The following is a 25,141-nucleotide window of genomic DNA, read 5'->3' on the forward strand; positions in this document are numbered from 1 at the left end:
TGATCTGTGGACATGAGATGTCCTTTTTATTTAGTTCTTTAAATTCTTTCAATGATGTTTTGTAATTTTCAGTTTATGAGTCCTGCACTTCTGTTTAATTTATTTCCAAATATTCTAGTCTTTTTTATGCTATTATAACCATTTACATTTGTTTTCTTAATATTTTGATTGTTCATTGCTAGTATATAGAAGTACAATTGAATTTTATAAGTTGATTTTAAATTCTACAACCTTGCTGCATGTGTTTATCAGTCCTAATAGTTTTTTAGTGGATTCCTTAGGTTTCAGTATATACAAAATCATGTCATCTACAAATAGAGATAGTTTTACTTCTTCCTTTCTAATCCAGATGGCTGTTATTTCTTTTTCTGGCCTGGTTGCCTTAGCTACAACCTCTTGTATAATGTAAATAGAAGTGGCAAGAGCAGACATCCTTGTCCTGTTCTTGATCTTAGGGGCTTTTCACCATTTGGCTTAGTTGGAAATGGTGCCTGTGCTGGTTAGGTTTGACACTTTGCAACAGGTTACTAATGTTTGTTTTACTCTGTATCATCACTAAGTTTTTTTAATTTTTTTAATCAGTTTCCCATTGTTTTAAGGATCAGTTCTTCTACAAGCTTCTTACGGAAAAACAGCAGTTCCTTCATCAGTCCTCTCTTACCCCGTTTTCCTGCTTCCCAGACAACCACTTTCAACATATTTAGCTGCCTCTTAGATGTTTACCTCCCTATATTAAGTTTGGAGCCCTAGTGTTGCAGTGGTTAAGCATTCAGCTGCTAACCAAAAGGTTGGCAGTTTGAATCCACCAGCCTCTCCTTGGAAACCCTATGAGGCAGTTTTACTCTGTCCTGTAGGGTCACTATAAGTCAGAATTGACTCAAGAGCAACAGGTTTAGTTTGGCTTTCATATTAGATTTAAGGAGCCCTGGTAGCACAGTGGTTAAAGCTTTAGACTGCTAACCAAAAAGTCGGTGGTTCGAAACCACCAGTGGCTCCATGGGAGAAAGATATGGCAGCCTGCTTCTGCTCCTGTAAAGATTTACAGCTTTGGAAACTCTATGGGGTCGCTGTGAGTCAGAATTGACTCGACAGCAGTGGGCTTTATATATAAGGTTTATATTGCTACTTCCTCATTTCTATTTTAAACAGAACCTATTGATTTACCACTGTGAAGGATGAGGATTTAACTATCTTTCACCCCATCGTCAATCACTACACACATGTGCTTCTGAACCCTTCTTCTGATCCCCCTTCCCCCACCAAAATTAATTTATTAAGATTTGATTAGATCACTACTCAATGTTTACGTTATTATGCATATATATATGTGATAGTCACAGTTAAGCTGTATACTATGCCATGATTGCCCTTTTTTTTTTTTGGCTTTAACAAAGAGAAATTTATTTTCCCAAAGTCTAGTAGGCTACAAGTCCAGATTCAGGGCATCAGCTCCAGGAGAAGGCGTTCTCTCTCTATTGGCTCTGGAGGAAGATACTTGTCATCAATCTTCCCCTGGTCAAGGAACTTCTCAGCGCAGGGACCCCAGGTCCAAAGAACATGCTATGTTCCCGGTGCTCCGTTTTTGTGTGTGTGAGATCACCGTGTCTCTCTGCTGGTTTCTCTCTTTTATATCTCAAAAGAGATTGACACTTATCTCAAAAAAGATAAGACACTATCTAATCTTGTAGGTCTCATCAGTATACTTGCCGCTAATCCATCTCATTAACAACATACCCAGTGCCCTCGAGTCAATTCCGACTCATAGCGACCCCATAGGACATAGTGATAGGATTTATAACACATAGGGAAATCACATCAGATAACAAAATGGTAGACAGTCATGCAATGCTGGGAGTCATGACCTAGCCAAGTTGACAGGTATTTTGGGGAGACACAATTCAACCCATGACAATACTTTCTATAGTTTTAGTTTTTTTTTCCTATGGAGACTGCCTTATAATCTGTGTATAATAAAAATAATGCCTTTTCTTTCTTTTTCTTGGCTTATTGTAATAACTTAGATCTCCATTTTCAATGTTTAATAAAAATAAAGTGTACTTTTTATTGCTGATTTTAAAGGAAATGTCCAATATTTCATGTAATACCATATTAATTGTAGTTTTCCAGGTCAGGGAACATTTATTCTGTTCCATATTTGCTCAGAGTTCTTATCTCTCAGTGGGATTTTTTTTTTTTTTTAATTAATTTTTATTGTGCTTTAAGTGAAAGTTTACAAATCAGGTCAGTCTCTCATATAAAAATTTATGTACACCTTGCTATACATTCCTAATTGCTCTCCCTTTGATGAGATAGCACAGTACTTCCCTCCACTCTGTCTCCTCGTGTCCATTCGGGTAGTTTCTGGCCCCCTCTGCCCTCTCATCTCCCCTCCAAACAGGAGATGCCAACATAGTCTCATGTGACCATTTGATCCAAGAAGCTTGTTCTTCACCGGTATCATTTTCCATCTCCTTTTCCAGTCCAATCCCTGTCTGAAGAGTTGGACTGCCTTTTTTTTTTTTTTGCACAATTTTTATTTCATTACCTTTTTAAAATTTGCATTGTTTCTCCAAACTCTTCCCCCAGTGAGGAAGTCTCTCAATTACATTCAAATATGTTAGTAGTCTAGGGGTATTCTCTTCTTGAAGACCTTTCTCCTGGTGCCTGGCCTTGTTGCTTCTTAAGTCTGCTTTATAGCAGTCATCTTGGTATGTCCGTTTGCCATTATCTTGGGGGAAACCCTTCAGCTCTCCTGTGTTGGATCACCTGTTCCCTAAAACCAATGCCTTTCTTATTCCTTTTTACTATTATTATTATTATTTAAGTAGAGCACACCTCCAGTGACTTCCCAAAAAGAATTTCTTGAGATCTTGCATATCTGAAAATTTCTGTTCCTACCTTTTATGGCTAATGGATAGTTTGACTAGATACAGAATTCTAGATTGGATATAATTTTCCCTCAAAATTTTGAAAACATTGCTTCATTGTGCTCTGGCTTCTTGTGTTACCATTGAAAAATCCATTGCCATTCTGATACTTAATCTTTTTTGAATGAAACTTCTTTTCTTGTTCTTCCTCTCTAAAGGTTCTTCGCTTTGTCCCAAGTGTCTTGAAGTTGTCCCATGTGCCTTAGAGTGAGATTGTTTGTCGTCTATTTGTTCTGGATGCTCTCCGGCCTTTTCATTTTGCAGATGTGTGTCCTTTTCCAGTGCCGTCGAGTCAATTCTGACTCATAGCGGCCCTTAGTTCTCAAAAAATGATCTCAAATTAATTTAGCAATAATCTCTTATCCTCGATTTTTTTCTGTTCTCTCTTTTTAGAGCTACTGTTATTTTGAATTGGGTCTCCTGGACTAGTCCTCTAATTTTCTTTACTCTTTGTTCCTTCTTTCCATCTCTGCCTTTTATTGCTCCTTTCTAGTAGATTTGATCAGCTTTCATCTTAAAATTTTTTTGTCCTTTGTTCCTTTTTTTTTTTCTTAATGGATGCAATGTGTTTCCTTACATCTCTAAGGATATTAATGACAGTTTTCTTTTCCCCCTTAAGTTTCCCTCCATCCCCATCCCAGCATATTCTGTTTTCAGCAAGTTGCTTTTTTCTGTTTTACTCTTATTCTTTAATTTTAGAAGTTTTCCTCAAGTATCTAGCAATCTTAGCTGCTGGTTCAGATTTAAGAGGGGGAAGTTAGAAGCTGGTTGAATCTCTGTGTGTATGTATATATAGAGCAGTCCGGTTGGGAGGTTTCCTTGGGGAAGCCTTTTGTCAGTAACTTTAAATCTTTTCCCTTGTGCTGGCCAGATTCTTCAGAGAAGACTCTTCTAGCCTCCTGCCTGGGAAGTATTTTTGTAGATACCTATAGGAAAAGAAGGTTGAGGATCTCAATATTCAGTATGTGAATCCCCTTCTTTTCCGTAGGGAGCTCAAGCCCTCAACTCTGCCTAGTATCTCTTAGTCTAGAGACCCTTTGTTTTACCATCTTCAGTCTTCTAGTCTTCTTAAGCAGGCTTTTAACTAATCCTCCTGTTTTTAGCCCCAGCTTCATTGCCCCTTCCAGAGATACCTGGTGCCACCAATTCCTGAGCCTTGTGGAGGCTCCACAGTGTGAGTAGGGTTACTTCCTGGCTCCACCTGCTGTTGGTTTAGGATCCTACCATCTTGGTATGAGTTAGTTCCCACTTGTGTCTGTGCTTTCCAGCTTCTAAGATTTTCTTGGTATTATTTCCTTTCATTTTCTCTTTGCTCTTGTAATGTATTCCTTTTAAAATGCGTTTTTAATGAGGTTTCGGGTGGGAGAAAAATTACATGCATGTATTTAACCTACCATCTTTTTCCATCTATTGTATTTGGATGGCTTTCATGCAGTTATGATTAGGGATAAAAGAGTATTGCTGCATTTGGTTGTTTGCTCAGGGGCTTGTCAACTCAGATGGGTCCAAAAGGAAAATCTTCCCTTCTTCGCTGAATCCTTATAAAGAAGAGTCACACATGCATGTAACACCTGTGCGTGTACATGTGTATACACACAGTGACACTATAGGAATTCATCTTTTAAATTGATTCTAGTCAGTTCTATGATGAAAAATAAAATGGAACTACCATAATGAATGTGAAAAGATTTTGAAAACCCCTAACCCTGTATCCAGAATTTGAACAGTGTCCTTTTCAGAGCTTCTGCAATCATTATTCCTCTTGAAAACAAAGAGAAAGTGACTTTTCTATGTTCTATGACTTTTCAGAATTTCACATTTTGAAAAGAAAGCAAATGATCGTTCTGAGATTGAGACCCAGACTGAGGACAGCGCAGGAGCAGAAAAAGAAGAGGAGAAAGGCACAGAAACTGTGGGTAGTAAGACTCCGAGACGGCTAGCACATACCCGGTGGACGTGAGAATAGTGTAGAAGCCGGATTCAAGTGTTTGTTGTTGTTGTTGTTGTGTGCCATCAAGTCGATTCTGACTTGTAGGAAACCTGGTGGTGCAATGGTTAAACACTTCACTGCTGACCGAAAGGTCAGCGGTTCAAACCCACCAGTGACTCTGCAGGAGAAGAGACCTGGCGATCTGCTCCTGTAAAGATTACAGCCCAGGAACTGTGGTGCCATTCTGCTCTACCCTATGATGTATGCTTTAGAAGTATAGAAAGAATATTAATGTTGAATACTTTCTATTTCTCTCTTATTTCCTCGTCCTGTCTTGAATTTGATTCAGTATAAATTGTAGTGGGATGTATTCCTATCAGTAGTCTAGGAAGTCATTCCTATATCTCTTCTTGACTGATTTCTTCTCCTAAATACTTAAGTGAACTGGCCAGCTTGGTGAAAATGGAATTTTATCAACTTTATAATACAATCATATGAGTGTCAAAAATAAACAATTCAGAACGCCATTAACCGATTACTACACAGGTTTAATAGACCACTTTAAAGTTGAGCAACATGTCGTTACCGAGTAAACCAGTGCTCCGATTAATTAACATTTTCAGGGTACTTATATATTTCAGGATACATAAATCTTACAAGAAAGCAGTATGTGCTTAAACACTATCAAAGCTTAGATAGGATCCTTACTAAGTAACCACAAGATCAGTGAGCCATGATTTTAAGACCTCCAGAGTCTTGGAAACAGGACATGTTCATTAATCTTTGATTGTTTTCTGAAAGACTAAGTTTCCAGTGTTTCAGTGAGCCTGATCACCTCGATACAATTATGCGAATCTAGACAAGCTACTTCTAAAAGTTATAGTTCAAGACATAGCTTATAGGCAGTAAAAATTATGTATATATTTATGATTATACAGCACATAGGTTTCTAACATTTAATAAGAAAGTCTTTAGTGTTGTGGATAAGAGAACTCTCTGTTTCATAAGCAAAATTTATAATTTTATTTCATATGAGGAGAGGACATGACCAAGAAACCTGAGGTAGAATTGAAAGATCTTGGTTCTGTTGGTTTGAATAAAATTGAATGTGTGTGTGTGTGTGCGCGTGTATGTATGTACAGTTTTCTGTCATAGCTTAGAGATGTGCCTTTGCGCCAACAGCCTTAAATTTAGGGAAAGTTAATGAAGCCATGAAGCGATAGTAGACATAGTAGCCCATGTGAAGACATTTAAACAAAGTACTCACTGTAGCTAATTCAGGTACTTAGGACATGTTATCAGGAGGGATCAGTCCCTAGAGAAGGACATCATGCTTAGTAAGGCAGAGGATCAGCAAAAAAGAGGAAGACCTTAGACAAGATGGATTGACACAGTGGCTGCAACCACAGGCTCAAACATAGCAATGACTATGAGCGTGACTTAGGACTGGGTAGTGTTTTGTTCTGTTTTACACAGGGTCGCTGTGAGTCAGAACCAACTCAACGGCACCTAACAACAAGTAAAACTAATTCAACGACTGTTAATAGAAAATTACTGAGACTTCCAGAGCAACATAAAACTCATTTACAGAATTGACTCGATGGCACTGAGTTTTTGGGTTGGGATAGAGCTGCAAAGAAAAAAAAAAAGCTATACAGCAAAAATAGCTGAGTAAACTAGAAATATAAGTTGGCAAGGGAACGTGAGGGTGAGCTGGATAAATAAGATTGTGGTTTTATACCACGGTGATCTGTGATCTCCTGAACTATGGGTTATTGTTAGTTGCCATTGAGTCAGTTTCTACTCATGGTGACCCCATGTGTACAGAGTAGAATGAGTTTTCAAGGCTGTGACCTTCAGAAGCAAATTACCACACTGTCTTCTGAGGCTTCTCTAGGTGGGTTCAAATCGCCAGCCTTTTGGCTGGTAGTCAAGTGCTTAACCATAAGCTCCCGGTAGGGACTCTTCTAAACTGTGATCAGGGTTCATTTTAATTATGGTAAAGCCATTATCAGAAATGCATCCGCATTGACCAGTAAATGCTCTACAAGGAAACAGAGTTGTGTCCGAAACATTTAATATAGTTGGGGTATTAATTGTCAGAGTTTAACCAGTTCACCGTTCATTTTTAATTAGATACTAATGGTTCAGATGTTTTCTCACAAAGAGGTTCGTTTAAAGAAATTAAATCATCAGAGGATGATAATCACATATCTGTGTTTGAAATTTCCTGTATGATAGGTTGGAAGTGAAGTGGAAATGTTGAAACATCAAGTGACAACTCTGTTTAAAGAGCTTCAGGAGGCTCATACTAAACTCAGTGAAGCAGAGCTAATGAAGAAGAGACTTCAAGAAAAGTAAGAATGACAGATGAATTTTGTCCTCCTAAAAACGTACATTTTTACAAAGTATGCTCCTGTATTTCTATATTTTTGCACGATATGTTACTATGTAAAAATATAGTGACTATGTGACTGCGCTGCCGACTAAAAGAAAAATAGAGACCTAATTAAAATGTGAATTTAGCAAACGCTAATGTACAGGTTAATGCACAAACATGAAATATTTCTAGTCCTGTGGGAGGTGGGGCCAGGGGTTTTGATTCTGCTGTTTGAGGGCATGTGTTAAGTATACCAGCCCACGTGAAGACCCGTGCAAATCAGTGAGCCAGCTTTCCTGTGGTTTATGTCAGCTGACAGCGCTGACATGAATAAACATAAAAGAAAGTTGAAAAGACCAGAAAGACCTTGCATGAGATTTATTTAGGAAAAAAAAAAAATCATTTTCAATCAATTATTAAGGCTACCATATAAACTGAAAATTTTGTGTTTGCTAGTTTCTCATGATGTAAGAAGTTACCCAAAATTTAGGAAAACTAAATTGATGTTATTCTATTGGATTAACTGGCAAACAGATTCCCAGCACAACATATGGGTGTATGTTTTCTTGGATTTGTGCTTTTTTTTTTTACCACTATACAGTGTTATGGTAATCTGGTACCGCATAGCGGCTAAAGCTAAGGACTTTGGACAAACAGACTAGGTTTAAAATATGGGTTTACCACTCATTCGTTATATGACCTAGGGCAAGTTATTTAACCTCTCTGAGCCTCAGTTATATCTTTGTAAATTGTGTGTCATAGATCTTCATATAAAAAAAAAAAACTTTTTTTTTTTTAACTTCATACATTCTATTAAATGAGACGCTGTTTAAGTGCTTGGCATTAATGCCTTGCATATAATTTGCTATTATTATACTGGAATTCTCTTTTTGGTCTTTAAGAGGACATAGGGCACTTCTTTTCCCCTGTTGAATCTTTGTCAGAAGTCCTAGTCATTGTGTTCATCAGAACCAGCAGCTTCTTTAAATATAAAAGGTATCCATAGATCATCACTATATGAGAAGTACCTTTGGCCAGTTACTACTTTCATCTGTGTTTAAATACAAATAAATATTAGCAAGACTACTTAAATCAGTTATTCAAAGTGGATAGCTGTTGTGATCTTAGATCTGTAGTTTTCTATGTTTAGGCCTAAGGGTTCAAAAAATGTCCGTGTCTAGGAGAAAAGCAAAGAGGATAAAATATTTTATTTTATACTATTAAATCCTTGAAAATTACAACCCTAAGATGTATTATATTTGCTACATAATCCTGGTATTTGTTTAAAAGCCACTGAGAAGTGAAGGACTAATTTTTGTCCTCAAGAAATCATGATCTTTCTTAGGTGTCAGGCCCTTGAAAGGAAAAATACTGCAACCCCATCAGAGTTGAATGAAAATCAAGAACTTGTATATAATAACAAAAAATTAGAGCTGCAAGTGGAAAGCATGCGATCAGAAATCAAAATGGAGCAAACGAAAACAGAGGAAGAAAAGTGAGTATGCCGTGATTGAACGGCTGCTTGCTAAAAGGATATAGAACAGCGATTTTATACAGATTGGCATTAGGATTTCAGAACGAAATTACAAAATTTCTCTTTTATTTATTTGAAGGAGTACTGGGAGAATTTTCCAAGGGAATAAGTTTTATCTTAACAAATTATGGAAATTATATGCACTCTGTCTTGTCTTTAAGAGTTGGAAAATGCTAGTAGGTGGTGGAATATAGATAGGAGAGGAGATTTTGCTAGTTGAGCACTCGGAAGAAGGTTGGGAGACAAGGCTATAATTACGTTTCTGTGATTTTTTCCCCCCAAGAGTCCTTTTTTTTTAATGTTTCCTTTTTTTTTTTTTTTTAATCTCTTTTTTAATAGGGCCAAATTAGCCACTCTACAGTTGACACACAGCAAGCTTCTTCAAGAACACAATAGTGCATTGAACACAATTGAGGAACTAAAAATGAAAGAGGTATTCATGGGAAAAATATTATTTTCACAGCCTAGTAATGAATGGAAGCTATCAAACTTTTTATATGTAAAATAGTTACATTAATCCCTAATGAAGTGTGGTTTCAAAGGTTGTTTTTTAGTTTATGATTGATTTTTTGTGCCTAAATATTTACAACTTCTGATATTTTATATATATACAGTCCTGCACCACATAACGTCCGTTTGGGCAATGTCCAACTGCATGTACGTCTGTGGTCCAGTAATGTTGTACTCTTTATTCCCTACAGAGCAATGAATAATAAGAAGCCTGGGATTCTAATCCTTGTTCTGTCATGAGTGTGTTGCATGACAAAGTACCTCCCTGGGTCTCTCCTCTGCACAAGGAGAAGGGGTTACCCTCAACATTTGCCAACATCCTTTAAGGCCCCAAAGTCAGAACCAAAGCTTATGCATGACTGAAGGCCTGCTCACCCCAGGCTCGTGGGCTCCTTGATGTGGATTTGATTCATAAGGATGTGAGGGCAGCGAGGCTGTGGTCCGGCTAATCCACAGTCCCCACCGTCCGGGATCACCACCCCCAGGCTTGCAGGCACCCCTCCCACCTGCCCCAAAGTGCACAGAGAGCTTCCCAGGGAGAGGGGTGACCACCATAACCTGTACACAGCCATGGGCATAGCTGGGGCAGAGGAATCTGGGTTTTCAGTGCTAAGAGGAGGATCCAAAGTGTCACAAGCGATGTTGTTCACCTAACGTCCTATTTCAGTGAACGTATCATGGATTTTAAGTGATGCTCGACTGTATGTGTGTGTGTAATCTTTGAAACCAGACTTAATTAAATATGTGTACACACACACAATGCTCTTTGTATACAAAGATGTGCTAACGTCCTCCAGTCTGGGAGTAAGCTTTGAGTGTTTCTAATGGTCGGTTTGTAGAGAGCTGACAGCATGCATGCACTCCTCTGTGAATAGTGCATAGTCAGACAGCTGGCTGCAGTGAGAGGTGCCACCTGGTGCATGGGACTCTGCAAGGCTGTCAGGGAAATCTGAGACCCTGAACTCATTGACGTGCAACTTAAATTAGTAATAATGCCCAGCATGGTGTGATAATTTAAAGACCATGGCAGCCTTGAATTAGAAGGGGTCTTTGAGTTTATAGCCTTGTAAATATACTCTTTGTTTTTTATTTATCTTTATATAGAATATATTTCTTCTCTAGGAACCTAGTAGATTTTTAATTGAAACATGTTTCTTCTTTCCCACTGACTTCACAAAGTAGGAGTGACATGAGTGGAAACATAACAGTATCAGTGAATCACAGCCTCATTGAGATTGGGGTTTGTAGTTTTCTCCCTTAATTTAGTGTGCTATTTTTATCATTATTGTAATAAATTAGGAAATGATTATTTGCAAGCTGTAAGTTAAATGGACACAATTTTCTGAGTAAGTTAGCATCAGTAATTAATGTAATAGTTTAGAGCCAATATATTTTTTAGAATGAACCTCTATCTAATATTTTACTCTAATAGGTTGAATTATTTCAGCACCATTCTATAATAAACGTGTCTGTTTCAGTCAGAACAAGTGGACATGGCACTGCTGCAGGAACTAGACGAAAAACTGGAACTGGCAGAGAAGGCACTGGCTTCCAAGCAGCTCCAAATAGATGAGATGAAGCAAACCATTGCCAAACAGGAGGAGGACCTGGAAACCATGACTGTCCTCAGGGCCCAGGTAAGATACACTCTGAAACATGGGCTCGGATTTTCTATTTCAAGTGGGAGAGTAACGTGGTTTAAAATGCATATTTTGATTTTGTATTTTCCATCATTGTATTTTTTAAACTTTTTTACTGAAATATAACACGTGGAAAAGCACACCAATCTTAAGTGTAGAGCTCAGTGAATTCACATAGAGCAAACCCTGGTGAAACCACTCATCAAATCAACAACAGAGCATTATCAGCCTTCTGGAAACCCTCCTCCTGCTACCTGCTTCCCATCCGGCCACGACCTCCCCATTTTTTCCCACAGGTAACCATCATTCTGACATCTAAAACCCTAGTTTAGTTTTTGCCTCTTTGAACTTTAAATGGAATCATACATTTGTATTTTTTGAGATTGGCTTTTTCCATCGACATTAAGCTTGTGAGATTCATCAGTGTGGTTCCAGTAGCTGTAGTTCCTCCATTTTTATCACTGTATTGTATTTTGTTGTATACAGTTATTTATCTACCTACACTATAGTTGTTGGATAGTCCGGTTATTTCCAGTTTGGAGCATTATGATTAATGTTGTGACTTCTTGTATATGCCTCTTTGTTCACATGTGCCCTTGTTTCTATTGGGTACATAGCTGGGAGTGAAATTGCTGACTCACAGGATATGCGTGATATTCAGTTTTAATAGGTAATTCCAAACAATTTTCCAAAATGGTTGTACCAGTTTTTTCTTCCATCAGCAGTGTTTGAGAGTTCCCATTGCTGTACATCCTTATCAACACTTGTATTGTCAGCCTTTTTTAGTTTAACCATTCTGACAAATGTGTTGTATCTCATTTAATTTCCATTTCCCTGGTGAATAATGAGTTTGAGTACTTTTTCAAATGTCTGTTGTTCATTTAAGTATTTCTTCTTTTGTACTTGATCAAGTATTTGTTTTTCTTTTGGTTTGCTTGACTTTTTCTTTATTTTGAAGGACTTCTTTATGCACTCCTGATACAAACCCTTGTCAGTTATATTTGTTGCCAGTTTCTTCACCATGTGACTTGCCTTTTCACTCTCATGAAAGGAGTCTTTTGATGAACAAAAGTTCTTAATTTTAATGTAGTGTAATTTATCAGTCTTGTCATTTATGGTTAGTACTTTCAGTGTCCTGTTTAAGAAACTGTCAGTATCCTAAGGCCATGGAGATATCCTCTTATGTTATCTTCCCAAAGCTTTATTGTTTTGTCTTTTACATTAAGATCTAAAACCATCTGGAATTGGCTTTTGTATATGAAGTGAGATAAGGGTAAAGAGTCATAAGATTTTCCTACGTAGGTATCCAGCTCACTTGGCACCATCTATTAAAAAGGCCATCTTTTCTTAATTGCTGTGTTGCCCTCTTTGTCATAAATTGTGTGCATGTTTTTATGCATGGGTCTCTCCGTACTGCTCCATTGGTTTGTTTGTGTGTCCTTGATCTGATACCATACTGTCCTTGACATCTGGTAAAAATAAGCCCTCTTACTTTGTTAATATTCTTTAAGAGGACTTTAGGTATTCTTTCCTTTTTGCCTTTTCATATAAATTTTAAAATCAGTTTGGCATTTTCCATACATACTTACACGCAAACATGTTGGGGTTTGGATTGGAATTATATTGAATATTTATAGATCAATTTGGAAAGAATTACCATCTTTACACTATTGACTCTTCCAATCCATGAACATGGTATAAACCAAAAAAAGCCAAACCCATTGTTGTTGAGTCGATTCCGAGTAGACCTGCCCCATAGGGTTTCCAAGGAGTCCCTGGTGGATTTGAACTGCCGACTTTTGGTTAGCAGCTGTAGCTCATAACCACTATGCCACCAGCGTTTCCAAACATGGTATATCTTCTTTAATTGTTCTCAGTAATGTTTTTCATCTTCTTAGTAAAGGTTTTGCTCATTTTCACTAGATTTATTCTTAGATGTATAAAATAGCTAATAAAAATGTAAATAATAACATTGCTAATAAAGATATGCCATCTGTTATGGTTTTTTAAAAATATTTTTTAAAAACTTGATTTCCCAAGCGTTGCTCATATATAGAGATACAGTTGATTTTTTGTTTATTGACATTGTATGCAACAAACTTGCTCAACTCACATTTTAATTCTCATAATAGTTCTAAATATTCTTTTGGGCTTTCTACATAAATAATCATATCATTTTAATGACTTTTTTCTTTCTTGATCTTTCTGTTATTTCTTTTTCTTGCTTTATTGCACTGTTAAGGACTCCCAGTATAGTGTTGCATAATAGTAGAGATAGCAGACAGCTTTGTCTTGCTCCCAGTCTCATAGGCAGCGCTTTTAACATTTCACTGTTAAGTGTATGATATTTGCCATAGGCTTTTTGTAGATATAATTTATCAGATAAAAATTCTTTTCTCTTTCTCATTTGCCAAGATTTTTTTTTTTTATTGTGCTTTAAGTGAAAGTTTACAAGTCAAGTCAGTTTCTCATACAAAAACTTACATACACCCTGTTTGTTATGTGACCCTAGTTGCTCTCTCTGTAATGAAGAATTTTTGTTTTGAGCAGGTTTGAATTTTATTTAGGAAATTTTTTTCTTCATATAATATAATTAGATATTTATATGCTTTTTTCCCTTTAACATGGTGAATTATATATATATATTTTTTTTTTAATATTAAACAAACCTTGAATTCCTTGAATTATCCTTAGTACATGTTGCTGAATTTAGTTTGTTCATTTTTTGCTTAGGATTTTTATATCTATATTCTTGAGTAAGATTGGCCTAGAATTTTTCTTTTGCTAATGTCCTTGTCAAGTTTTGATATCAAGTTATCCTGGCCTCATAAAAACAAGTTAAGGCACATTTTTTTACTGTTCTCTGGAATAATTTTTATAAGCTTGGCTTCTTGTGACTATTTTAATCTCTGATGCTGGTAGTTGGAGTGCTTGGGGAGATTTTATTTGCATGTATATAAGAGAATATATCCTGCCTGAGATGTGAAATCACATAAAACAAGAGGGAAAACCTTTTTTCCTTTTAAATAACCAAAAATCTCAGAGGAGGTTTTAGGATAATCTGGTACTAAAATCTTTTAAATTTATTTTTAAGTTATATAAAAAATGCTACTTATTATAAAACAAAATATTTAGACAATACAGAAATATAGAAAGTGAAAATCTAACTTCTCCGAATTCCATCTTGATAAGGGTTAAAAAAGAAAAAACCACTGCCGTCGAGTCGATTCCGACTCATAGCGACCCTATAGAACAGAGTAGTACTGCCCCATAGAGTTTCCAAGGTGCACCTGGCGGATTCGAGGTTTTTTCTATTTTTATTTTGTTGGTTGGGTTTAATTAAAAATGAAACCACACTATACTTTTTGTACTACATTTTTGCTAATTGTCTATCTTGGACATCTCTCCAGGGTTGTACTCACAGCCATCCATTATTTTTTTTAGCTGTTGCATTGTGTCCCAAAGGGTGGGTTATCATGATTTAACTAGTCCTGTATTAATGGACATTTAGGTGGTGCTAATATTTTGCAATTACCAACAATGCAGCAGTGAACATTTTTGTATGTGCCTTTGTGCACTTGTAGAATAATAGAAATGGAATGAGTGAGTCAATGGATATGTACATTTCAAGTAAATACTACCAAATTGTCTTCCAAAAATACGTAACCTAAATTATACTCAGCAAAAGTGTATAATAACTCCTGTTTTCCTCACATCCTTGCTATTGTTCTTTTAAATCTTTGCCAATCTGATGAAGATAAACAGATTGTTTCTTAATGTAACAAAGTCAACAATTTATCATTCTCCATATATACACTCATATACTGCCCGGAATGACTGACTCCCGTGGAATGGAGCATCTCCTTTGCATTGGGTACCTTATGCTGTGCTGGGTTGTTCTACTTTCCTGTAGTCATATATTTTTGCCATGTTCTGTGCATTGATACTTGTTTTGTCTGAATGGATACATTTGTTCATTCATTCAACAACACTTTTTCTAGTGTCATTAATATGTCAGACACTGGGGCTTCTGGGGCTGTAGGAATGGACAAAATAAAGACCCTATTCCTACTGGATCAAAGCTAGCAGTTATAGGAGTGAGATTGTAACTTGAATTTAGGTCTGACTCAAAAACTCATGATCCATCAATAATATGCTGGATCACTCACAACTGGTAGAAAGTCCCTTAAAACGATCCCTTTATTTTTCTAACTGCAGTTTTGATAGAATATTTGGATTTTTGTTAGTTTTACTTTTAAAAGTAATGGATAAACGTAACTAATATCACTGAATTGTACATGTCAGGAATGTTGAAAAGATGAATGTTTGTTACATGGATTTACAACAATTTAAAATAATGGATAATAATTTCTGTCCTGGGACAATTAAATTTGAAAAGAAAAAGCCTACAATTTTAAACACAGAAGGTTAAAAACTAGTAGTAGAATAATGCTCAATTCACTTAAATTTCTAACATTATTAAATGGTTTGTTTTTACTTTATAATTTAATAACAATGAAGAAATTACTGTCATGGCATATTAATTATCTATTGCTGTGTAACAAGTTATCTCAAAACTTAACAGCTTAAACCATCAGTAAACAGTTATTTTCTCACACAGTTTCTGTGGGTCAGAATCCAGGAGCAGCTTAGCTGGGTGGTTCTGGCTCAGTGTCTCTCGTGAGGCTGCACCCAAAAAGAGAAGATCCATTTCCAAGATGTCTCGCACATATGGCTGTTGGTGGAAGACCTCACTCAGTTCCTCACCATGTGGGCCTGTGCATAGGGCTGCTTGAGTGCCCCGATGACATGGCAGCCTCCTCCACAGCAAATGATCCAAAAGAGAGGAAGGTGGAAGCCACAATGTCTTTTGTGACCCAGTCTCAGAAGCTACACACCATCATTTCTGCAAAATCCTAGTGCAGAGGTTGGCCGTATTCATTGTGGGAGGGGCCACATAGGGCATGAATAACGAGGTGAGGATCACATCTTGGAGGCTGGCTACCACACACGAGAAGTGGTATGGTGTATGGAAAGAGCATAAGTGTCTGTCTGAGTTCAAATCCTATTTTGGCCACTTGACTAATTTGCCCAAAGTTAAGCGCTATTAAGCTTGCTTGTAAAATGAAGATAGCAATTCCACATTCCTAGGATTTTTGATAAGGTGAAATGAGAATCAATATAAAGAACCCTACATGTTTAGAATTCGGTAAATAGCATCTATTTAATTTTATCATTTTAAACTTAGCTTAACGTCAGCCTTTATAAATATACCTGGTGGGGCGAATAAATCATTTGCAATGGTTGAGTTAATCCTGAACGTTATTTTTTAAAAATTAAACATTTTACCACACTATCAAGGGACAGAGAAGTTTACTGAATTAATGGTATGTATTTTTTTTTATAGTATTTAAACAACTTGTATCATTGTAGTTGCTGAGTTCTCATTGTTTAAATCACACACACATACACACACGACAACTTTCATCTTCTGTTTGGATGTAATTGGAAAGTCATGATCATTACACTGGCTTCTAGCAGAAATATGTACCTGCCATTTAAAAGGCGTATCACAGGAAGCAGCAAATCCACATTCGTCTAGTTAATAACCTCTGTATCTTCTCTAACAGATGGAGGTTTACTGTTCTGATTTTCATGCTGAAAGAGCCGCAAGAGAGAAGATTCATGAAGAAAAGGAGCAACTGGCATTGCAGCTGGCAATTTTGCTGAAAGAAAATAATGTTTTTGAAGATGGAGGCAGGTAAGGTAAAGGAGAGGAAGACATAGAGCACGCACCAGCTTGGACTCTAGAAGAGGTGGTCCGTCAAAGACATTTCATAATTTGAGCTAAGAATTGTTCAGTATACTTCATTTACTTGTGTCCCTAACATTGAGTTTGGCTTAATGTAAGGCTTTGCAGAGTCTTATGGGAAGCTGATTGAGTTCCTTGCTTATAGATAACTTATAAAAACATGACATTATATGTTCTGATGTCATATCTTGCCGTTGTCATGGATAAAATATTCACAGCTCTTTAAATTCTGTGATGTGTTTTAAAAGAAAATACTACCAAAATTACTTCTGGTTTTTAAAAATTCATTTTGAGAATTATAAAACTACATACACCAATATGTATGCCATCCAGAACTGGCAGTTGCTAATATTTGCTTCAAGTATTTTTTTAAAACAAGATAGTATTAATTTCCATGTGTTTAAGTTGTAAAGTTATCACTCTGTGTATCGTTTTGCAATTTGCTTTACACAGTGTTGGGATTTTAAACTCTGTTGGTAGTTGCAGATTTAATTCATTCTGTTTAATTGCTGTGTACTGTCTTATTTTAGAAATAGGCCACTTTTTCCTAATCTATTTCCCCATCAGTTGACAGTTTGGTTATTTCCTGGTTATTTTATCTTAATTGTCATTTACTTTTACTATATTGTGTTCTAGTGCTGATACTATTTAAAACTCAAATTAGTCTCTGGTTCTCGTCTCTATGAACCTTGGCATTGTAGTTCAATTCTTTTTTTCCATCATACTTCCATTGAAAATGTCTGCTTAATGCTGTTCATGTTTTTAGGGTTTCTGCACATCACATACAGTGTTGCTTTTAATCCCAGCAGGCAGTCCCTGATGGAGATGCAGAGCCGTCATGGGGCCAGAACAAGCGACCCAGACCAGCAGGCTTACCTCGTTCAAAGAGGTGAGTGCCGTGGACTCTAGGTTTTTTCAGGCTTCCAGTGAGTCACAATATCCTATGAAGAAGATGCTTAAAGAAAAAAATCCACTACATTCTATACAATGCATTCCAAATGGATCTTCCAAAAATATAGCACCCATCAGTCTTATTTCCACGATACCATACTTTCTACCCATTACCTATTGGGTAAAGACTAGACTCTTCACTCTGGTCTTCATCCAGTTAAGGTGGGGCACTGCCAACCTTTGAAGCCTTTTAAGGTAACTCACTCTAGTCTACCACAGACCTTAGCCAAACTGAGTCATTCACTGTTCCTTGAACTTGTCCTAAGCTTTTATACCAACGTGGATTGCTTATTCTGTGCCCTTTACCTAGTATTCCTCCAGTCTCTTTTCAGTAAACTCTTACCCCATCTTTAAAACCCAATTCATGTACCATCGCTGTGAATCCAAGAGAATGTGACCTCTCCCTCCTAAATCTCCAAAGTATTTTATTATTGTTTTAATACTTTCCTGCTATTTTAAGTTATGATTATTTATGTGTTTTAAATACACATTTATACTGTTAAACGATAAACTTACCTTTTCACCCACTACATGCACATAATGATATTACCGTCTGAGAGTTTTCTATGCCCAGGCACTGTGCTAATCACTGTATACATATCGTATTAATCCTCACAAAAGTTCTATTATATATTATTAGCACCATCATACAGATGATGAAACTGAAACTTGGCAAGGTTAAATAATTTGCCCAGGATCACAAGGCTAATTAGTGGCAGAACTGGAAGTGAAACCCAAGATTATCTGACTCTTAACCATGACACAGAAATTGATCATAGCACTTATTAAAAGTATGACGCCATATTTATTGTTGTTGTTAGGTATCATCGAGTTGGTTCCAACTCATAGCGACCGTATGTACAACAGAATGAAATACTGCCTGGTTCTGCACCATCCTCACAATGATGCTTAAGCCCATTCTTGCAGCCACTATGTCAGTCCATCTCATTGAGGGTCTTCGTCTTTTTCACTGACCAAGCATAATGTCCTTCTCCAGGGATTGATCCCTCCTGACAACATGTCCAAAGTATGTGAGATGTAGTCTTGCCATCCTTGCTTCTAAAGAGCATTCTGGTTGTTGTTCTTCCAAGGCAGATTGGTTCGTTCTTTTGGCAGTTCATGGTATATTCGATGTTCTTCTCCAGCACCACAATTCAAAGACATCAGTTCTTCTTCAGTCTTCTTTATTCATCATCCAGCTTTCACAGGCATAGGAGGTAATTGAAAACACCATGGCTTGGGTCAGGCACACCTTAGTCTTCAAGGTGACATCTTTGCTTTTCAACACTTTAAAGAGGTCTTTTGCTGCAGATTTGCCCAGTGCGATGCATCTTTTAATTTCTTGACTGCTGCTTCAATGGGTGTTGATTGTAGATCCAAATAAAATGAAATCCTTGACAACTTCAGTCTTTTCTCTGTTATCATAATGTTGCTTATTGGTCCAGTTGTAAAGGTTTTTTTGTTTTATGTTGAGGTGTAACCCTACTGAAGGCTGTGGTCTTTGATCTTTATCAGTAAGTGCTCAAGGTCCTCTTCACTTACAGCAAGCAAGGTTGTGTCATCTGCATAACACAGGTTGTTAATGAATCTTCCTTCAATCCTGATGCCCCGTTCTTCTTCATATAGTCCAGCTTCTCGGATTATTTGCTCAGTATACAGATTGAATAGGTATGCTGAAAGGATACAACCCTGATGCACACTTTTCCTGACTTTAAACCAATCAGTATTTCCTTGTTCTATCCGAACAACTGCCTCTTGATCTGTATAAAGGTTCCTCATGAGCACAATTAAGTGTTCTGGAATTCCCATTCCTTATAATGTTATCTGTAATTTGTTATGATCCACACAGTCGAATGCCTTAGCATACATAGCCAATAAAACTGTTAAAACACAGGTAAAAATCTTTATTGTATTCTGTGCTTTCAGCCAGGATCCATCTAACATCATCAGTGATATCCCCAGTTTCATGTCCTCTTCTGAATCCAGCTTAAATTTCTGGCAGTTTCCTGTTAGTATACTGCTGCAGCCATTTTTGAATGATCTTCAGCAAAATTTTGCTTGCGTGTGATATTAATGAGATTTTTCAATAATTTCTGCTTTCAGTTGGATCACATTTCTTGGGAACAGGCATAAATATGGATCTCTTCCAATCGGTTGGCTAGGTAGCTGTCTTCCAGATTTCTTGGCATAGACAAGTGAGCGCTTCTGGCCCTGCATCCAATTGTTGAAACATCTCAACTGGTATCCTTTTAATTCCCAGAGCCTTGTTTTTCGCCAGTGCCTTTGGTGCAGCTTGGACTTTTTCCTTCAGTACCTTTGGTTCCTGATCATATGTTACCTCCTGAAATGGTTGAATGTCGACCAGTTCTTTTTGGTGTAGTGACTGTGTATTCCTTCCATCTTTTGATGCTTCCTGCGTCATTTAATAATTTCCCCATAGAATCCTTCAGTATTGCACCTTGAGGCTTGAATTTTTTCTTCAGTTCTTTCAGCTTGAGAAATGCTGAGTGTGTTCTTCCCTTTCGGTTTCTATTTCCAGCTCTTTGCACATGTTATCATAATACTTTACTTTGTCTTCTCGAGCCAGCCTTTGAAACCTTCTGTTCAGCTCTTTTACTTCATCATTTTTTCCTTTTGCTTTAGCTACTTGACGTTCAAGAGCAAGTGTCAGAGTCACTTCTGACATCCATTTAGGTCTTTTCTTTCTCTCCCGTTGTCTTAGTCATCTAGTACTGCTATAACAGAAATACCACATGTGGATGGCTTTAACAAAAAGAAATTTATTTCCTCACAGTAAAGTAGCTAAAAGTCCAAATTCAAGGCGTCAGCTCCAGGGGAAGGATTTCTCTCTCTTTCGGCTCTGGAAGAAGGTCCTTGTCCTCAATCTTTCCGTGGTTGAGGAATTTCTCAGGCATAGGGACCCCAGGTCCAAAGGACGAGCTCTGCTCCTGGTGCTGCTTTCTTGGTGATATGAGGACCCCGACTCTCTGCTTGCTTCTCTTTCCCTCTGTTTCCTCTCTTGAATCAGGGAAGTGACCTGAGTAAGGGTGGTGTTACAATCCTACCCTAATCCTCTCAACATAAAATTATAATCACAAAATAGAAGACAACCACAGGATACTGGGAATCATGGCCTAACCAAATCAATACACTTATTTTTGGAGGGACACAATTCAATCCAAGACACCTGCATTTTTAATGATCTCTTGCTTTCTTCATGTATGATGTCCCTGATGTCATTCTACAATTCATCTGGTCTTTGGTCATTAGTGTTCAGCACGTCAAATCTGTTCTTGAGATGGTCCCTAAATTCAGGTGGGATATACTAAGGGTCATACTTTGGTTCTTGTCGACTTGTTCTAATTTTCTTCAGTTTTAACTTGAATTTGCATATGAGTAATTGATGCCCTGATCCACAGTCGACTCTGGCCTTCTGACTGATGATATTGACCTTTTCCCTCATCTCTTTCCACAGATGTAGTCAATTTGATTCCTGTATGTTCAATCTGGTGAGGTCCATGTGTATAGTCACCATTTATGTTGGTGAAGAAAAGGTATTTGCAGTGAAGAGTCGTTGGTCTTGGCAGAATTCTTTCATGCAGTCTTTGGCATCATTTCTATCACCAAGGCGGTATTTTCCAACTACCGATCCTTCTTTGTTTCCAACTTTCACATCCCAATCACCAGTAATTATCAGTGCATCCTGATTGCATGTTTGATCAATTTCAGACTTCAGAAGTTAGTAAAGATCTTCAGTTTATTCATCTTTGACATTAGTGGTTAGTGCATAAATTTGAATAATAGTTGTATTAACTGGTCTTCCTTGTAGGTGTATGAGTATTATCCTATCACTGAGAGTGTTGTAGTTTAGGATGGATCTAGAAGTGTTCTTTTTGATGATGAATGCAGTTTCATTCCTTTTCAAGATGTCACTCCCAGCATAGTAGACCATATGATCGTTCAATTCAGAATGACCAGTATCCCTCTGTTTCAGCTCACTAATGCCTAGAATATCAATCCATTCCATTTTTGATGATTTCTAATTTTCCTAGATTCATACTTCGTACATTCCCTGTTCCTATTATTAGTGAATGTTTGCAGCAGTTTCTTGTCATTTTAAGTTGTGCCACATCAGCAAATGAAGGTCCCAAAGGCTTAACTCCATTCACATCATTAAGGTCGACTCTACTTTGAGGAGGCAGCTCTTCCCCAGTCGTATTTTGAGTGCCTGAGGGGCTCATCTTCTGGCACTCTATCAGACAGTGTTGCACTGCTATTCATAAAGGTTTTCACTGGCTAATGCTTTTCAGAAGTAGACTGCCAGGTCCTCCTTCATCCTAGTCTGTCTTAGTCTGGAAGCTCAGCTGAAACCTGTCCACCATGGGTGACCCTGTTGGCATTTGAATGCCAGTGACATAGCTTCCAGCATCACAGCAGCACACACAAGCCCCCACAGTATGAAAAACTGACAGACGTGTGGGGGTCCACATGTATAGTCACCATATATGTTGGTGAAAAAAGGTATTTGCAATGAAGAAGTCGTTGGTCTTGCAGAATTCTATCATGTGACCTCTGCCATTGTTTCTATCACCAGGGCCATATTTTCCAACTACTGATCCTTCTTTGTTTCCAACTTTTGCTTCCACTGTCCTGTAATTGGCAATGCTTCCTGATTCCATGTTTGATCAATTTCAGATTGCAGAAGTTGGTAAAAATCTTCAATTTCTTCATCTTTGACCTTAGTGGATGGTGTGTAAATTTGAATAATAGCGCATTAACTGATCTTCCTTGTAGGTGTATGGATATTATCATACCACTTACAGCATTGTACTTCAGGATAGATCTTGAAATGTTCATTTTGATGATGAATGCAGTGCCATTCCTCTTCAAGTTGTCATTCCCAGCATGGTAGAACATATGATTGCCTGATTCAGAATGGCTGATACCAGTCCATTTCAGCTCACTAATGCCTAGGATATCAATGTTTATACATTCCATTTCACTTTTGATGACTTTCAGTTTTCCTAGATTCATACTTCGTACATTCCACATTCCAATTACCAATGGATGTTTGCAGCTGTTTCTTCTTATTTTGATTTGTGCCACATCAGCAAATGAAGGTCCCGAAAGCTTGACTCCATCCACGTCATTAAGGTCGACTCTACTTTGAGGAGGCAGCTCTTCCCCAGTCGTCTTTTGAGTGCCTTCCAACCTGGGGGGCTCATCTTCCAGCACTATATCAAACAGTGTTCTGCTGCTATTCATAAGGTTTTCACTGGCTAATGCTTTTCAGAAGTAGACTGCCGGATCCTTCTTCCCCGTCTGTCTTAGCCTGGAAGCTCAGGTGAAACCTGTCCTCCATGGATGACTCTGCTGGTATTTGAACACCTTTGGCATAGCTTTCAGCATCACAGCAACACCCAAGTCCCCACAGTACAACAAACTGATAGAAATGTGTATTTATTATGTGGTTTTAATACAATAATAATAATATTCTGTAGTTTAAAATAGGTCACTGTCTATGGCATATCTCTAAAAGGAGGCCTTATTCTTGTTTCTAGGTATAAAAAAATAAAATTCAAGCAATCAAAGACTGACATAGCTAGCAGAAAGGTTAGCAGCAATGTCACTGAAAAAGAAGAGTCTGAGTTTAAGATGCCATCTTAAATTTCACATAAAACTTTTTTTTTTTTCATAATGCTGGATCAGTCTAAGTCACTCTCACATACCAAGTGACTGCTGAAATGGAACGGCATCACGGTGTTTTCATCAGCAGGGGAACAATATTAGTATCTATAGTAAACTATTAAATTTTGGGCAAATTTCTGATTATTCCTTTTGCCCACCCCGCGCCCCTAAAGTTCTTTTACAGGAGGAAAAAGCAGGTTAAAGTAAATAGAGGTAGTAATTCAGGTTAGGAATAAGCCTAGTATTCATGGTACATATACAGAAGGGGAGGAGGTAGCACATGGGCTGACAAACATTAGCCTTAAGTATTTCTTAGCAAAAGCAGGTAAAGCTTTATTCTTCTCTGAAAGCTGCATCTACCCACTTAAGCACTGCTAGGCGTTTTCACTATAACCTGATCTTAAGTGTCCTAGGAACACTCATATACCTTATGTCTACACATGTCCTACAAGATTGTCAGGTCAAAAAGGACAATCTATTGCACCTAAATTTCTTACGGAAGATTTTTTATCTTCTTAACTATATGAGGGAAATGTCTATTTACATAAAGAAGAACTGATCAAACAGTCTTTGACTTACATTTATAATCTAAAAATTTCCCATTGTGTCTGTTTATTCCAAACAGAGACTGCCTTAAGAGTTTTTAATTTCATAACAAAACTGCTTTAAACAATATTCCATTTCAGTATATTTTATCATCATTGCCATCAGCAGCCATTTGAAGTGGCTACTCTGTTCTAGGACATTCTGCCAGGCACTAGGCAACAAAAAGGCATAAGTCATGGTCATGTCCCTAAGGATGTATGGCCTAGTTGGAGACACAGGATGTGCACATAAGAAGAATTCATAGTACAACATGAAATAGAACTATTCGTGTTGGAAGATCAGAGGAAGGGCCATCATTGAGGGCCAGGAGAGTTGAGAAAGGCCTTGCAAAATTGTGGTTTTAAACTGGACCTTGAAACAGGGATTTAGATAAGTATGGTATGAGAATAGAAGGGCAAAAGCAGAAAAGAGCGTGATGTGTTAAATAATGAAAAATAACTAAGCTTGTTTTAGGGTGAAGAGTCAGGAGACAGAAGGGACCTGTTAGTAGACTGGTACAACAGCCCAAATCTGAGCTGGAAACTAAGGCCAACACACACATGAAAAGCACAGATAGAGGCAATAAAGTTTAAAATGAAGACTGAACAGTCCCTAGTAAGAGTCTGGTTGTCGTCTAGAGCAGAAATTGACAAACTACAGCCCACAGGCCAAATCTGACCTGTTCGCTCTTTTTACAAATAAATTTTTATTGGATTACAGTCATGCCTATTTGTTTACGTATTGTCTGTGGCTTCCTTTATGCTACAGTGGCAGAGTTGAGTCGTTGTCATGGAAATTACATGGCCCGCAAAGTCTTAAATATTTACTCTTTACAGAAGAAACTTTGTTGAACCCTGATCTAGAGCAACTAGACAATTAGAAAACTCCCTGCTTCAGAAATCATGCCTTGTGATAAATATTTCTATCTAAAAATACTTCTAATGTTTGCTTAAAACAAACTGTAACAGTATTACATGTTATTAAGTTCAAATAATGTGTTAGAAGCAAATAACCATGTTAAAGGTTATCTCTGCTGTCATTCTCTGGCAACAAACATTTTGGGGGCTGAACCAAACTGTAGGGGCCTGAGATTTTTCTGAGACTCTGAAAAGTCAAAACGGTTTGCATTGGTCGAGAAGGTTCAGGTCAAAACGATGCCACAAGAGCCAGAAGTAATTTCGAGC

At 37.4% G+C, this 25,141-nt stretch overlaps 1 protein-coding gene across 4 annotated transcripts in view; it reads left to right on the forward strand.

Moving 5' to 3' along the window:
- The window catches only part of OPTN (optineurin), a 54,817-nt gene that overhangs the window by 20,330 nt on the left and 9,346 nt on the right, over positions 1-25,141 (forward strand). The window contains exons 7-13 of one of the 4 annotated variants that reach the window (XM_010590726.3): positions 4,737-4,839; positions 7,099-7,214; positions 8,583-8,732; positions 9,111-9,204; positions 10,760-10,918; positions 16,552-16,682; positions 17,543-17,622. In XM_010590726.3, coding sequence (XP_010589028.1) covers positions 4,737-4,839; positions 7,099-7,214; positions 8,583-8,732; positions 9,111-9,204; positions 10,760-10,918; positions 16,552-16,682; positions 17,543-17,622 — 833 coding nt within the window. Of the gene's footprint in view, positions 1-4,736; positions 4,840-7,098; positions 7,215-8,582; positions 8,733-9,110; positions 9,205-10,759; positions 10,919-16,551; positions 16,683-17,539; positions 17,623-25,141 lie in introns of all 4 variants that reach the window. The other 3 variants (XM_010590725.3, XM_010590727.3, XM_023548909.2) reach the window with 3 other exon arrangements.

Source organism: Loxodonta africana, chromosome 4, assembly GCF_030014295.1.
Source record: "Loxodonta africana isolate mLoxAfr1 chromosome 4, mLoxAfr1.hap2, whole genome shotgun sequence".
Classification (NCBI taxonomy): Eukaryota; Metazoa; Chordata; class Mammalia; order Proboscidea; family Elephantidae; genus Loxodonta; species Loxodonta africana.